We start from the raw sequence: 14,600 nt of genomic DNA, 5'->3' as shown, positions 1-14,600 counted from the left end.
AAGATCTGACGGGACCAAAGACACAGCTCGTGGACCCCTGAAGTACTCACCTGTAGGAGGCCTAGTTCTACTGGATCTAAGGGAAGCCTGGCTGAGCACAGTCCCATGACCCTGAAGTGCTCAGGCCCGGGTCTGGAGGCTCAGGCCTCAGACTGTGCTTTAGCCTCAGATTACCAGCCTTCTAGCCTGCTGTGTGAGGTCATGGCCACGGGTTCCCAGGTCAGTCTGGAGTCCTACCGGATTTGAGGTCTGCTGAAGTAAATGGCCAATCCCTTCTGCTTTCCCCATCATCACGCCTGATGCCAGAGTGCAGCAGAGCTTATCTCCACACCTAATCATAGATCCCATGATTGGTATTCTATTGGAGTGAAATGCTCAGCCTTGACTCCAAGGGAATTCATCCCTTCCTGGGTTAATAAGCCTCTTCAGAGGAGGCTCATTCGACACGTGCTTATTCACCTCCTCCGCTGCTCATTTTTGGGACCTTGGAGCCACCGTGGAATTCCCTGTGGTTTAGCTTGACCCATCACTTCCCCCCACCTCTTTTTTTCCTGGCCAAGAGGGACCTTACCGAGGCTTGGGGACCCTCCGAATCCTGTATCTTTACTACCTGCAGGCTTTTCTCAAGCAGGCCTCCCCCTACTAAGTAAAAGTAAAGGTGCAGGCTCTCCTATTCTGGTCTCTACTTCGGTCCATCCTCCCACCCACCCATTTGCAGGCATTCAAGGGAGACTTAATCTAGCGTAGGAGTCAAAACTGGATTTGATTCCTGGCTAGGCCACTCGTTAGATATAACCCAACCTCTCTGGGCCTCACTCTTCTCAACAGAAGGAATTACGCCTGCCTGTCCTGTAAGGAAAATATGGGGGCAAAGGGTGAAGACTGGACGTGTGTGTATAACATACACAGAAGAGCGCCTGCCATGTAGAATCTCATAGAGCTCAATTTTTAAAAATGGTTATTACGGTGATTTGTGTAGTGCTGGATACTGGAAGGTGAGGAAGGAGAAGGTGTGGCCCCCTAACTTCTGTGGCATTACAATTGAACAGAGAGCTAGCACAGGCATACTCCCAAATGACTACCAGTAGAAGGCCGCATCTGATCAAGACCAGGATGCACACATTGCGGGGGGTTCAGCGAGCAAGAAGAGAAAGAGGCAGGGAAGTCACCTTAGGCCTGTACCACACACTGCACCTGGCATGCTACATCTATTCCCTCATTCAGCCCTAATCGTGGCCCTTCCGCAGGGGCATTACGAAGAATGCACCCGTTTTACAGTTGGAGGTACTGAGGCTCAGGGAGGGAGAAGTCACTGTAGGCTGCGATGGTCAGGTCATCTTCACAGAGGAGGTAGGATCTGAGCCAAGACTTGCTAGGTGAATGGGACTTGGACAGGGAGAGGGTGAGGGTGAGTGGGAGAGGGTGAGTGGGAGTGAGGAGGAACAGCTTGCCAACAAAACCCCGAGTCAGCAATGCCCAAAGCTAGCAAGGTAACAAGGCACTTTCCAGTTGCTCCCTAGCAACTTCCCATCGCAACTCAGGGCAGCGTTATCTCTGCAACTTTACTAACAGAGGCTCGGGAAGGAAAAGTCATCCTCCCTTATCTCACCGTCAGCCTTAAGCAAACAGATGGGGCCAAGGTAGCCAGGAGGGCAAGTGCATACAGCTGTCTGGCATCAAATCTCACCCCCACCCCTCCAACTGCCCGAGGGCATGAATCTCAGGACTGAGAATAAGTATAGCCACCATGCACTGAGCACTCTGTCTGCCTTATCTCACTGAATCCTCACAACAATCTCATAGACCCTGCTGTCCAGAGGAGGAAACTGAGGGTCAAAGAGATCAAGTCACTTACCCAAGACACCACAGCTAATAAGAGGCACAGCTGGGGTTTGAACCCAGGTCTAATCTGACTCCAAAACCTGTGCCCTTCATCACTCTTGCTGTAGAGCCTCGTCCCACTAGCTCACAGCAGTTATAGGATCCAAACAGATGCACTGGCCATGCTGTGTCTCCTTTCCCTGTTAATGCAGCCCAGTAACACTACTTGTCCCCAGAAATCAGAGGCACCAGAACTCCGAAGAGAACAAATTATGAAAAAGGTGATGCACTCTCATTGTCCTACTACCCTTTGTGCTCTGCAAATCCCTGAGCCCCAAGAGATGTCCTTACTCTATCCGCAGACCTTTTCCCTAGAAGGGTGTCCTCATGTCCTGATTTTGCCTGCTGTCCCAGCACAATTATGCATAGCACCCCTTTTACTCTCAAAACCATCTGCATTAATTGGACAAGAAATGATATGGTCGCCCTACCTATGAAGAGACAAAGAAGCCTCACACGTCAGGTCCCTTTGCCACCCTGACACACGTGCTGGACATTGAATGATCTGCTGGGTAAGGGGAGGGTCTGACCTTCTGGGAGGAGTAGCCAGCCTCTCTTCGAGGAGGAAATAAGGAACAAACAAACTAGGAGTGTGACTTTCAGGGGATTCCGAGTACAATCCAGCTTCTTGGGGCCAGAGCGGTCAAGGAAGAGAGGTAGGGGAATGGCTGGACGGCAGAACTTGCCCTGGTTGGGGGCAGGCAGGGTTGAGCACAACTGGCTCCCTCAAGCACAGCTGTGCCTCGCATATGAGGAACATGGACACCCAGACATAAACAGGTGAAGGAAAGACTAATTAAGGGGTCAAGTCCACTCCACTAGCCCCTGGTTTGCCTTCTATCACAGTCCATGTTCTTGCTGAAGAGGGAACCCAACGAAGCCTTGGGTCCGGGCTGCTTCTGGGAAATGGAAGCCCCCAGGACACAGTGAGACTTTGGGGACAGTTGAGAAAAGCAAGTGGCAAGGGGTGCAGAAGTCATGAGAAATCCGAGCTCTAGTCTGTTGCTGACTGCACACAGTTATGAATAAGCACGGGAAAGGACCCAAATAATGTCGAGAAAAAGCCATCCAGGAGGAAGGGATTTACTTCAAAGAACGCTAGCAGGATTTACTATTGGAAAATTTATAATATGATCTATGTGAATAAGCCAAAAGATAAAAGAAAAACAATAGCTTCTAAAACAGCACGTGCGAATGTTTTAGATCCATTATGTTACCTAAAACCCTTAGAAAACCAAAGATGTTATTGTGAACACATAAACCTCAAGGGAAAGCCCAATATCATGTGTGCTGATGAAATGCTACTGTCATTCCTATTTGAGTCAGGAAGGTGAAAAGAAAGCTTTCTGTCAGCATTATGATTTGAAAGCCCCTCTCCGGAGCTCCCCCGCCCCCTTTTTTTGTTGGCTGTACTTGTGAGATTTAATTCAATACAAGTCTCCAGATAAACTAGGCTTACTCACTAATTCCCTCAATTTTGCATTAGTCCAAGGAGCCAAAGTGAACTGAGGATTCTATAACGTACATTTAAGTTAGCAATATGATTTGGAAGTTTTGATGGATATTAGGCATTGAATTCTTTTTGGAAAACTTGACCAGCGAAAAGAGGCTATTTTCAGTTGACCTGATTGCACCAGAATGGGTAAATCTCTAGAACCATTTCTGGTCTCAGGACAACTTTACACCTCTAAAAATTAATAGGAAGCCAAAGAACTTTTGTGCCAGTTATATCTGCCAATGTTTGCTGTAACAAAATATTAGAACAGAAATTTTAGTCAATTTATGTTAAAATAATTTTTAAAAGCCCATGACATCATGCTGATATAAATTACAAATGCGTGTGAAAAACAGGTTTTCTAAAAAAACTAGAGAGGAGATTGACATTGGTTCAGATATCTGAAAATCTCCTTAACATCTGACCTAAAGAACTCAGATGTATTCTTACATCTACTTCTGCATTTTATCTGTTACCATATCAGACATAATGAACTTCTGGAAAATCCCGCCATGCACTAGTGAGAGAATGACAGTGAAAAGGTAAATACCATTACGAATATATCCCCATAAGGCTGACTTTGAGAAATAATTAACAGAAATGACCATTTAGGAAAGCCATGAAAATCAATATGGTGAAGGAAAATTCCGATTTTCCTTGGAACAAATTGCACTACAGACATATGTTAAAGTTGAGTCGTGACGTTTGATAATGTTTCGTTCATGGTACAAATGAGCTAAAGATCGGCGGAATCGCACAGGTCCAATAACTGCCAGAAATGGCACGTTAGGCAAGCAAACGAATGCAATGTGGTTAAAGTAAATCGATGATTTTGCTCAGAACAAACTGCACTGAAGACATACAATAAAGTAGGGTTGATGTATTTGGTAATGTTTCATAAACGGTAGAAGTGTTTTAAGGACCGGCACAATAGCACAGGTCCAAACGCTAGAGTAGGTGGCACTCTGGAGAGTTACAGGTCCTTTTGTGCCCAGTGAGGTGGCTCTGAAAAGAGCCTTTGGTTTGAGGGGAGGTGGTCAGGCGGTCCGGAGGCAGCTCACTGGCGAAAGGTGTCCCTGATGATGGCCTTGGTGGCCTCGGACACGGCGTGCTTGCCGATCTCCCCGGGCAGCAGCGGGCGCAGGGCTGTCTGCATCTCCCTGGAGCTGATGGTGGAGTGCTTGCTGGAGCGCTTGGCTGGAGCGGCCTCGTCGGCGATGCGCTCGAAGACATCCTTAACGAACGAACCCACGACGCCCACGGCCTTCTGCGAGAGGCTCAGGCCCTTGTGCACCTGCTTCAGAACCCTGGGGAAGCAGGTGGCGAAACTGTCGGGGGTGGGCGGGGAGGGGGCGGTGGCGGCGGCAGCGGCGGCGGCAGCAATGGCACCTTGGCTGCTTCTGCTGCGGGCTCTCTGGGTCGGCTGCCGTGGGCTCCTCGGTGCCCAGGCTTTCCTCAGAAGAGGGCTCACAGCCAGGCTCAGCCATGTGGGGCTCGCCTTCCCGGCAGTTCGGAAGGAAGGACACTGCCGGCTGCTGAGGGGCGCTGGCCCATTTATAGTCGCTGCATTTCCTGACGTCACGGGCAACCTCCATATCTGATTGGACAAAATGCGATGCAGGGAAGCAGGTCACTACGCCAGGCCATGCCACATGTGCATGTGATTGCAAACCCTTCTGCATCCCATCAACCAATCACAATGGGATTCTGGCATCCTCTAAACTTCGTGTTGCCTCTATCAGAATGATGCCACATAGAGTTATAGGTCATCTGGACCACAAACTGATTCATGCCTGCCATATGGAACAACAAATGCTACCCCTTTTTAGAGTGGCTTAACATTCACTGAGGCTTTAACAATGTTCCTACAGATTAAGTCCTCCTAAACAAGGACATAATCCAAAAGCATGCCACTATCGGTTTGATCAATAAACAAACCTTATCTAGTAAAGGCCTCTTATCAGATACAAACTATTAAAAATATCGTTAACATATATAAATAAGCGATAAGATACATAAAACATGAGGAAGAAATACCTAATTACTTACAAAAGCAAATTATTTTTCTAGAAACAATTATGTCTAGAACAGAACATCATAACCACTGGAATAAAAGATTAAAGAAATTTTAGACAGCATATGAGATACAGCTGGATAGAGAATTGGTGAATTAGAATAGGCGGAAGAAATTGTGCAGAACACCTCATAGAGGGACAAAGAGAAAGAAAAGTTTAAAGAGAGGCCAAGAGACTTAAGAAATGCACTAAGAAGTTATAAAGTACATGTCCTAGGCATCCCAGAAGCAATAAACTGGGTGAAGTTTGGAAAAGGTCATACAGAAAAAAGTGGTCCGTCACATTGCCTGATTTATGTACGCCATTTACACTTTAAGATGTCACCCAAAGCAACCAAATTGTAATGATTTCAGTTTCAGCTGCTGGAGAGAGTCTGAGCTCCATAACTAAATTTCTTACTGCCATCAGCATGACTCTGTCATGGCCCACCACTGGGCCATTTTCTCCCCTCCCAGAGTCAGCTGTTTTCTTGCTCTGAGCCACTGTGGGTTTGAGCAGGAACTCTCTGACATGGTCAGCAAATGCTCTTGGAAATCATGTGACATAACTGACCAACCATTGCCTCCAGTTCTGATAAAAAAAAAAAAAAGAATCAGAAAACAAGACAGCAATGTCCACAATAGCCAAACTGTGGAAAGAGCCAAGATGTCCATCGATAGATGAATGGGTAAAGAAGATGTGATACACACACACACACACACACACACACACACACACACAGTGGATTATTACTCAGCCATCAGAACAGATGAATACTTACCATTTACATCGATGTGGATGGAACTGGAGGGTATTATGCTGAGTGAAATTAGTCAATCAGACAAAGACAATTATCATATGGTTTCACTCATATGTGGAATATGAGAAACAGGGCAGAGGACCATTGGGGAAGGGAGGGAAAACTGAATGGGAAATCACCGGAGAGGGAGAAAAGAGACTCCTAACTATAGGAAACAAATTGAGGGTCGCTGGGGGTGGGGTGGACGGGGGATTGGGGTAATTGGGTGATGGGCATTAAGGAAGGCACGTGATGTGATGAGCCCTGGGTGTTACATGCAACTGATAAATTACTGAACACTACATCTGAAACTAACGTAGTATAAGGTGGCTAATTCAATCTTAATTAAAAAGAGCACTCCCCTCAAAAAAAAAAAAAAAGAGGAAAGAAAAGAAAACAAGAGAATGGTAAAACCATTTCCTCCAAAGGCAGAATTCAAATAGAAATGGGGATCCTTACAAACTCATTAAAAATACTTAAATATTTACTTAAATTTAAAACTATTTTCTTGTTATAAAATTAGTTTCAGAGGTAGAATTTAGTGATTCATCACTTGCATATTACATCAAGTGCCCTCCATAATGCCCATCACCCAATTATCCCTTTCCCCCACCCATCTCCCCTCCAGCAACCCTCAGTTTGTTTGTTTCCTAGAGTTCAGCGTCTCTTATGGTTTGCCTCCCTCTCAATTTTCATCTTAATGTATTTTTTCTCCCCTTCCCCTGTGTTCCTCTATTTGTTTCTTAAATTCCACATATGAGTGAAATCCTACGGTATTTGTCTTTCTCTGACTGACTTATTTCGCTTAGAATAATATCCTCAAATTCTTAAATAGAATCTTTAAAAAGTGGGGGGCACCTGGGTGGCTCAGTTGGTTAAGCCTCTGCCTTTGGCTCAGGTCACGATCCCAGCATCCTGGGATCAAGCCCCGTATCGGGCTTCCTGCTCAGCTGGGAGTCTGCTTCTCCCACTTCCTCTGCCACTCTCCCTCTGCTGCTCTCCCTGCTCATTCTCTCTCTCTCTCTCTCTCTCTCTCTCTCTCAAATACATAAATAATCAAATAAAATCTTTAAAGAAATACCCACTAGTTCCATCCACATTGTTGCAAATGTCAAGATTTCATTCTTTTTGATGGCTGAATAATATTCGTGTGTGTGTGTGTGTGTGTGTGTGTGTGTGTGTGTGTGTTGCATACATACTATATCTTCTTCATCCATCCACCTGTCGATGGATATCTGGACTCTTTCCATAGTTTGGCTCTCGTGGACAATGCTGCTATGAACATTGGGGTGCATATGGCCCTTCTCTTCACTACGTCTGTATCTTTGGGGTAAATACCTAGTAGTGCAATTGCTGGGTCATAGGGTAGCTCTACTTTTAACTTTTTGAGGAACCTCCATTCTGTTCTCCAGAGTGGCTGCACGAGTTTGCATTCCCACCAACAGTGTAAGACTGTTCCCTGTTCTCCACATCCTCGCCAACATCTGTCGTTTCCTGAGTGGTTAATTTTAACCATTCTGACTGGTGTGAGGTGGTATCTCATCATACTTTTGATTTGTATCTCCCTGATGCCGAGTGATGTTGAACATTTTTTCACATGCCTGTTGGCCTTTTGTATGTCTTCTCTGGAGAAAAGTCTGTTCATGTCTTCTGCCCATTTCTTGACTGTTTTTTTTTTTTTTTTTTGGTTTTTGGGTGTTGAGGTTTGCAAGTTCTTAATAGATTTTGGATCTGAGCCCTTTATCTGATAAGACATTTGCAAATATCTTCTCCCATTCCATAGTTTGCCTTTTAGTTTTGTTGACTGTTTCCTTTGCCGTGCTAAAGCTTTTTATCTTGATCAACAAGGAAACGAGGGCTTTGAATGACACACTGGACCAAATGGACTTACCAGATATATTCAGAGCATTTCATACTAAAGCAACAGAATACACATTCTTCTCGAGTGCGCATGGAACATTCTCCAGAATAGATCACATACTCGGTCACAAATCAGGTCTCAACTGGCATAAAATTGTTTTCTTAACATTACGTAGGTCCCTAGAATACACCCCACATACTTGAATTGGTGGATAAATACAAAAAAGTGAAGGTTGAAAAAAAAGATTACCCTAATTCTCTAAGAAACCATCATAGGGAGAAAAGTAGAGTCAATAAATGCAAAACACTTTAAAATTTAAAGCACCTTCCTTCAAAAACATATGATAATACAGGTAAAGGCATTTCTTAAATGTATTCACATACAAATAAATTGCAGAAACTGAACCAAACGAAGGGACTTAAGAAGAATTGAAGAAATTGGGGGTCATTGATGTGTTTTAATCCCAAATGGTCAGGCCTCCAAAGTCATTTCCATTTGGACCTTTAATGAACAGCTAACTGTACTGCAAATAGAACAGTTCCAATCACGAAGGGGGAAAGAATCTCACTTTTATTATTAGAAAGTACAATATGATGATAAAGCCAGCAAAGAAAGCTTGCTATTCCTGATTTTTGTAGAGTCCCATTTACTCATGAGGATACAAAAATTTTGTGGAAATATTAGTAGTCAAATACTTCACTTATCTGGATGCAAGGGAAAACAGGTATGTCCACTACGACCTATGAATTTATATCATTAAATCACGATGATTAGAAGCCAGCTAGCAAACAAACAACAGGGAAGGAGTCCCGCCAATTTTCTCCACAATCCCCAAGAGGGAACCTCCTAAGAATGCCCTTACTGGCTAATCCTGGGTCACCTTCCCACTCTTTGGGCTAATGGCTGTGGCTCAGGGGCTGTAAATCTGTCATAGGTTGAACCAGTGAAGCTTAAGGTATGAGTTGCTCTCATTGGGAACTCCCATTATCCAAGTGATTTGTAATTACTGTATTCAGTTCTATCTTGTTAACTTTTTTCTTCAAAGTTGTCATTACGGTTATTACAACTGTTTCATACAGTCATTGCTTTCATTTACCTCTATTTGCTAATTCATTCTATTACCATTCTTACTTGCAGCTGAGACCATCTTCCATCTCCTTAACCATATTCTTCATTTTTTTATTATGTTCAATTAGCCAACATATAATACATCATTAGTTTTTGATGTAGTGTTCAACAATTCACTAGTTGCCTATAACACCCAGTGCCCATCTTCCTTAGAAGCTCCTCTAATATGGTATCAGTCGGTGGATACACTATGAGTTACCATTTTTCTCAAATGTCTTTTTTTCTGAGTTAAGTTTTTAAGGTAGCCAGCATCGAGATGGGGTTAAGTGTGCAGGGCATTTAATCAGGATTGACAACTGAGGAAGGCACCAGACATATATTAATGGCCTCTCCTTAATCAGACATAAAATGTGGCCATCGGGGAAGCCCCAGAGCTTGGGCCAGGCAGCTCTCTGCAGCTGAGGAAATGCCTGAAATGTGTAATGGCTAAGGACTTCCAGCTGACCGCACTCTAAGTAGCCAAAGCAGAAAGTCTTCGTTGAGGGGGATTCTGGACAGTCCATCTTTATGTCTATCACAGCCTCGTTATTAAATGATACTTTGGCTAAGTATGCAGCCACAAGTTGACAGGTATTTTCTCTCAGCACGTGCTTTTCTTGATAAAAAGAGGTATGCTGTCACACTACCTGGTATTCTGTTTCCAGGCACTGTGTCCTTTTGTCTGCTATTGTGCTCTCTATGCTTACATCATAGCCTTACTATGATGTCTCCAGCGGAGCTTCCTGAATCTAGGAATTCATGGTTTCCCTAAATTCTGTGTTATTTTCCAAATTTGCCCAGTTTCCTCCTGCCGGAACGCCAATGAGAGGCACTTAATAACCACTTACTCCATTCCTTAAGCCTCTTTGCCCCACTTTCACCCTATTTTTCTCTTTATCCTTCTATGAGGTGTTCTGTGTTATTTCTTTCACCCATCTTCCAGTTTAACAATTCTCTCTATCCAGTAGGTCTCCTTTGTTGTGTAAATGTTCGTGGATCTTTTAATCTGGCGGTTACGATTTGCAAGACTAGAAAACCATTTAACACATTTTTGATAACTAGCCACTTCTTACTCATATTTTACATGTCTTGTAATTATTTTTTTAAAGATTTTATTTATTTATTTGACAGACAAAGTAAGAGGGGGAGAGAGAGAGAGAAAGCACAAGCTGGGAGACCAGCGGGCAGAGGGAGAAGCTGGCTCCCTGCTGAGCAAGGAGCCCGATGCAGGACTCGATCCCAGGACCCTGGGATCATGACCCAGCCAAAGGCAGACGTTTCACCGACTGAGCCACCCAGGCGTCCCTCTTGTAATTATTTATATAAATGTGTTAAGCATTTTTTAAAGTTGGCATTTGGTGATAATACTTTGGAGCTTTCCAGTTTGGTTTCTTGTTTGATTTTGACGAGGGTGGCTTGTTCTGGGATTGTGTGCTTGTACAGGTAGATGTTATCTGCAGGAATGTTGTAAAAACCTCAATTAAGGTTACTCCTCCGGGAAGGATTAGATGTGCATTTGCCGTGGGCCTGGGTTTGTGACCAGGAATTGTTTGCATCCCGCTGGTAGTGCTAACCCGAACCCCAGAGCTACACCAGGACACTCGTGTGAATGCGCATTCTCGGGGAAACTCCCCCCACCCCAACTCAGAACTAAGGACCGGGAATCGAATTTTCCTTGGCATCTCCTTTTCCCAGTAGGAAACAGTCCAGTTTTCCCAAAGGCTGTAGTCCTTCAAGCACCACTTCATGAAAGCTGAGTATGTCATGCGATGGGTCTTATTCGCTCAGGCCCATGTGGCTAGAGATAAACAACAACAACAACAACAACAACAACAACAACAACAACAACAAACCTGAACAGTCAAATAGCCCGAGTTAAAATACATGGTTGGCGTCAAGGGAAATCATTTCAATACTATTAATTTGAACAACTCTCCTCTGACCTGACGGAAGTGGTGAGAGATACGTCCACTCACAGGTCTGGATTCATACCCTTCTCATCGTGGTTAAGAGCATACAACTGGTCAAAGAAACAAATAGCAGGTAAAGTATAATACCGGATTCCCCCTCAATCTCAGAGGCTGAGTACCCGGTAAGACTCTTACTGGTTCAGCCTGAGACACCTGACTGCACACTGGGTCCATGGCTGTGAGTCAGTGGCTGCACATCCCTGATTGGCTAACTCAGAGCCGACCGAGGCTTGAGTTGCCTTGACTGGATGCCTCCATCATCCTCAGGAAGCTGGTCTGCAAGTCCAGAAGGTTTGCGTTTTCCACAAGAAAAGATTACAGGCTTGGGAAGAATAGAATCAGACATATCTGGGCTACTTAAAGCGGTAGCTCCAGTTACTAGGGAGCCTGGAATAGGAATTGGTTCCTGAACTTTTTGATTTAGTGTTTTCTGTACTGAGTTTGGGTTGTCTCTTCTGTTTTCCCATGAATTCCATAACAAAAGTAATGTTGAAGAAGTTTCACTGGGGTGGCTCAGTCAGTTAAGCGTCTGCCTTCAACTCAAGGGTCATGATCCCTGGGTCTTGGGTTCGAGGACAGCATCGGGCCGTCTGCTCAGCAGGGAGCCTGCTTCTCCTCTCCCTCTGCCTGCCGCTCTGCCTGCTTGTCCTTGCTCTGGCATCCTCTCTCTCTCTCTCTCTCTCTATCAAATAAATAAATAAATAAATAAATACATTTTTTTTTAAGTTTGATTAGAGGATGTTTGACTTATTAATACTATTTTCCTGGGGTTGTGGCTTATACTTTGTTACTGAAGCAACAAATCCACTTCTATCAGTCTTTACCATTAACCACACTGTTAGAGAATGAATGCTCACCAGATGCCTTTGTCCTCAATTGCCTTCTGAAGTGAACAATCAGAGGTACTCACTTCCCTTTTGTCCAGGCCTCGACACCCATTTTTCCTCACTGCATCTTGGATTTTGTATCTGTCACTCACCTTCACACTCTCAGTCTTCACAGTCTATATGGCGCATTCGACGTTGTTTTGCTCATGCTCCTATTTGATTTCTGAAATCGCAGAGCAAAGCACCCAAAGGAGTGCAAAAATGTCCTAACGGATTCCATTTCTTAATATGACTTCTCACATAAAACAATACATATGAGACCAGTACGAAAGACCAAGATGTGCAAAACCTTTGTGTGTCATATGGCAAACACTGGGACTTTGAAACAGCAGCAGTGAGCATGATAGAAAGGAAGCGCCTCAGTGAAATGCTGTTTATGCAAAGAGGCTCACCGTTCTATCTCTGAAAATGGGCATGGTTTGTGAAGAGCCTTTGGCTCCCCAAATATTTTGCCCCATCTTGAGGCACTACCGAGGACAATTTACTGGTCGTTGATTTCCTGATCGTTTTTCCCACTGGCCTGAGGGAGAAAATTCTGTATTTTTCCAAATCCTTTCATTAGATTTTTCAAATATTCCAGAATAATAATAAGCAATAAACCTCACAAGGGTGGCCACTCATGCTACATTCTTACTCTCGTGATCCCAAGGAGAACTCTGGAGGTGTAACGGCTCATCGGAGTTCTTCTACATCGGGCCAAACAAACAAGCAACAAAACAACAACAAAAAACCCAGACTTTGCACCTAGTGATGGAAGAGGCATTTTGCACGCCTTCACGTCTTTGCTACACACACAAGCCTTCTCTGGCATCCTTATTTTTCTGGAACTGCCCACCATAGTTTTCTGGAACTCACGGTGTTCTGCCATAGCTAAGTAAGTTTTGTGATTTGTCTCTCCAGGGGGTACCTGGGGCACTTCTGGTGGGCTAAGGAAAGTTTTTTGAGTTTTGTAGATTACCCAGATTTGTTTGGCGGGAAATGTCATCGTTCACAGGGGCATTTACAAAGTATTTCAAAAGTACGAATGCCATTCTTAAAATATTGACCAAATATTGGTTGCTAAAAATATCCTAATCAATTTCTAAAGCTTGAAATCAAAGTATCTTCACTTTTACAGAGATAGGAAGCTAGAAAAATTTTTTAAAAATACAATAAAATTAAGCAACATTAATACCATCTTGAGTCAAAGGCTGCTGAATGAGGTCACCTCACTTCTCTAATGGGACACCAAATAATCAATATGATGGAAGAGGCAGTGCATGCGCCCACGTACAGCTCAGGTTTCATATCTCACACGGGTTGTTTACCCGCCCCCCCCCCACCCGCCTGCACCAAAATCATATGAAGACGTCCTCACCCCCAGTACCTCGAATGGGATCATATTTAGAGATAGAATCATGAATGAGGCAATCAAGTCAAAATACCCTCTTTAGCACGGATGCTAATCCAGAATGACTTTTGCTTGTATGAAAGGGAAGAATGTTAACACAGAGACGTGTGCATAGAGAAGAAAACGTAGGGGGGAAGAAAACACCACGAATGGGAGAAGTCGGCATTGTAAGAGCCTAAGAGAGAGACCAGGAACAGATTCTTCCCTCACGCATCTCAGAGGGAAGCAACCTGGCCCACAACCCTTGATTTGGACTTCAAACCTCCAGACCTGTGGGACAGTACATTTCTGTTAGGCTCCCCAGTCTGTGGTACTTTGTAATGATAGCCTTAGCACACTCATGCAGATTTTGATTCCGGAAGTGGGGTGATGTTGTAACAAAGACTTAATAAGTTGGGAGTGGCTTTGAAACTGGGTAATGGGGTGGGGGGAGAAACTGGGTAATGGGTAGGGATGGTAGAGTTTTGAGATACATGATAGAACAAGCCGAGATTGCTTTGAGGGACTGCCGGATGAAATATGGACATTAAGTGTATTTCGGGTGAGGGCTCATACAGAAAAGTGGAGAGCTATAAGGAAAGACTCTATCATCTTAGAGAAGACATAGAGCATCATGAAAATTATGTTGCTAGAAATGTGAGTGTCAAGGGTGCTTCTGCCGAGATAGCAGATGGAAATTAGAGGCATGTTATTGGAAACTTGAGAAATGGCCGTCCTTGTCATCAAGTGGCAGAGCATTGGCCCACGCCACGGTCCAGTGTTTTGTGAAGACTAGAACGTTCACGTGATAAGCTGGGACAGAGAAGCTGGGGAGATTTCTAAGCGCAGTGCTGAAGGCATGGCCTGGTCTCTCCTTGCTGCTCACAGGAAATGCCAGAGGAGAGATGTAAATGAAAGAAGGTAGAGTGAAATAGGAGGAAACTAGCACATGACGATTTGCAAACTTCTCAGCCTAACCAGGTAGCCTGCTTTGGGAAAAGGGCCAAGGGTGTGCCTGGAAAACCATCAGCTGGGAGCTTAGGCTGGTGACACATGGGTCCAATCGACCATCTCAGCAGCCGCCAGGAATGGAGATACAGTTATCCAAGAAGAATGTGTGCAGGACCCTCCTGTGCCATGGCTTGAACCCTTTGGATTGCAGGGGAAGCCCACAGGT

The 14,600-nt window shown here is 44.4% G+C and overlaps 1 protein-coding gene across 1 annotated transcript; it reads right to left on the bottom strand.

Annotated features, from left to right (window-relative positions):
* Positions 1–4,433: 4,433 nt before the first annotated feature.
* On the bottom strand, positions 4,434–11,808 carry LOC125282399 (histone H2B type F-S-like; the record flags this gene model as incomplete). The annotated part of the gene is made up of 4 exons (XM_048217029.1): positions 4,434–4,683; positions 10,633–10,651; positions 11,127–11,135; positions 11,778–11,808. Coding segments are annotated over 4 exons (309 nt in total), but the record flags the coding sequence as incomplete, so codon positions are not given.
* Positions 11,809–14,600: the final 2,792 nt, after the last annotated feature.

Source organism: Ursus arctos, unplaced genomic scaffold, assembly GCF_023065955.2.
Source record: "Ursus arctos isolate Adak ecotype North America unplaced genomic scaffold, UrsArc2.0 scaffold_197, whole genome shotgun sequence".
Classification (NCBI taxonomy): domain Eukaryota; kingdom Metazoa; phylum Chordata; class Mammalia; order Carnivora; family Ursidae; genus Ursus; species Ursus arctos.
This window is presented reverse-complemented; position numbering and strand designations above follow the sequence as displayed.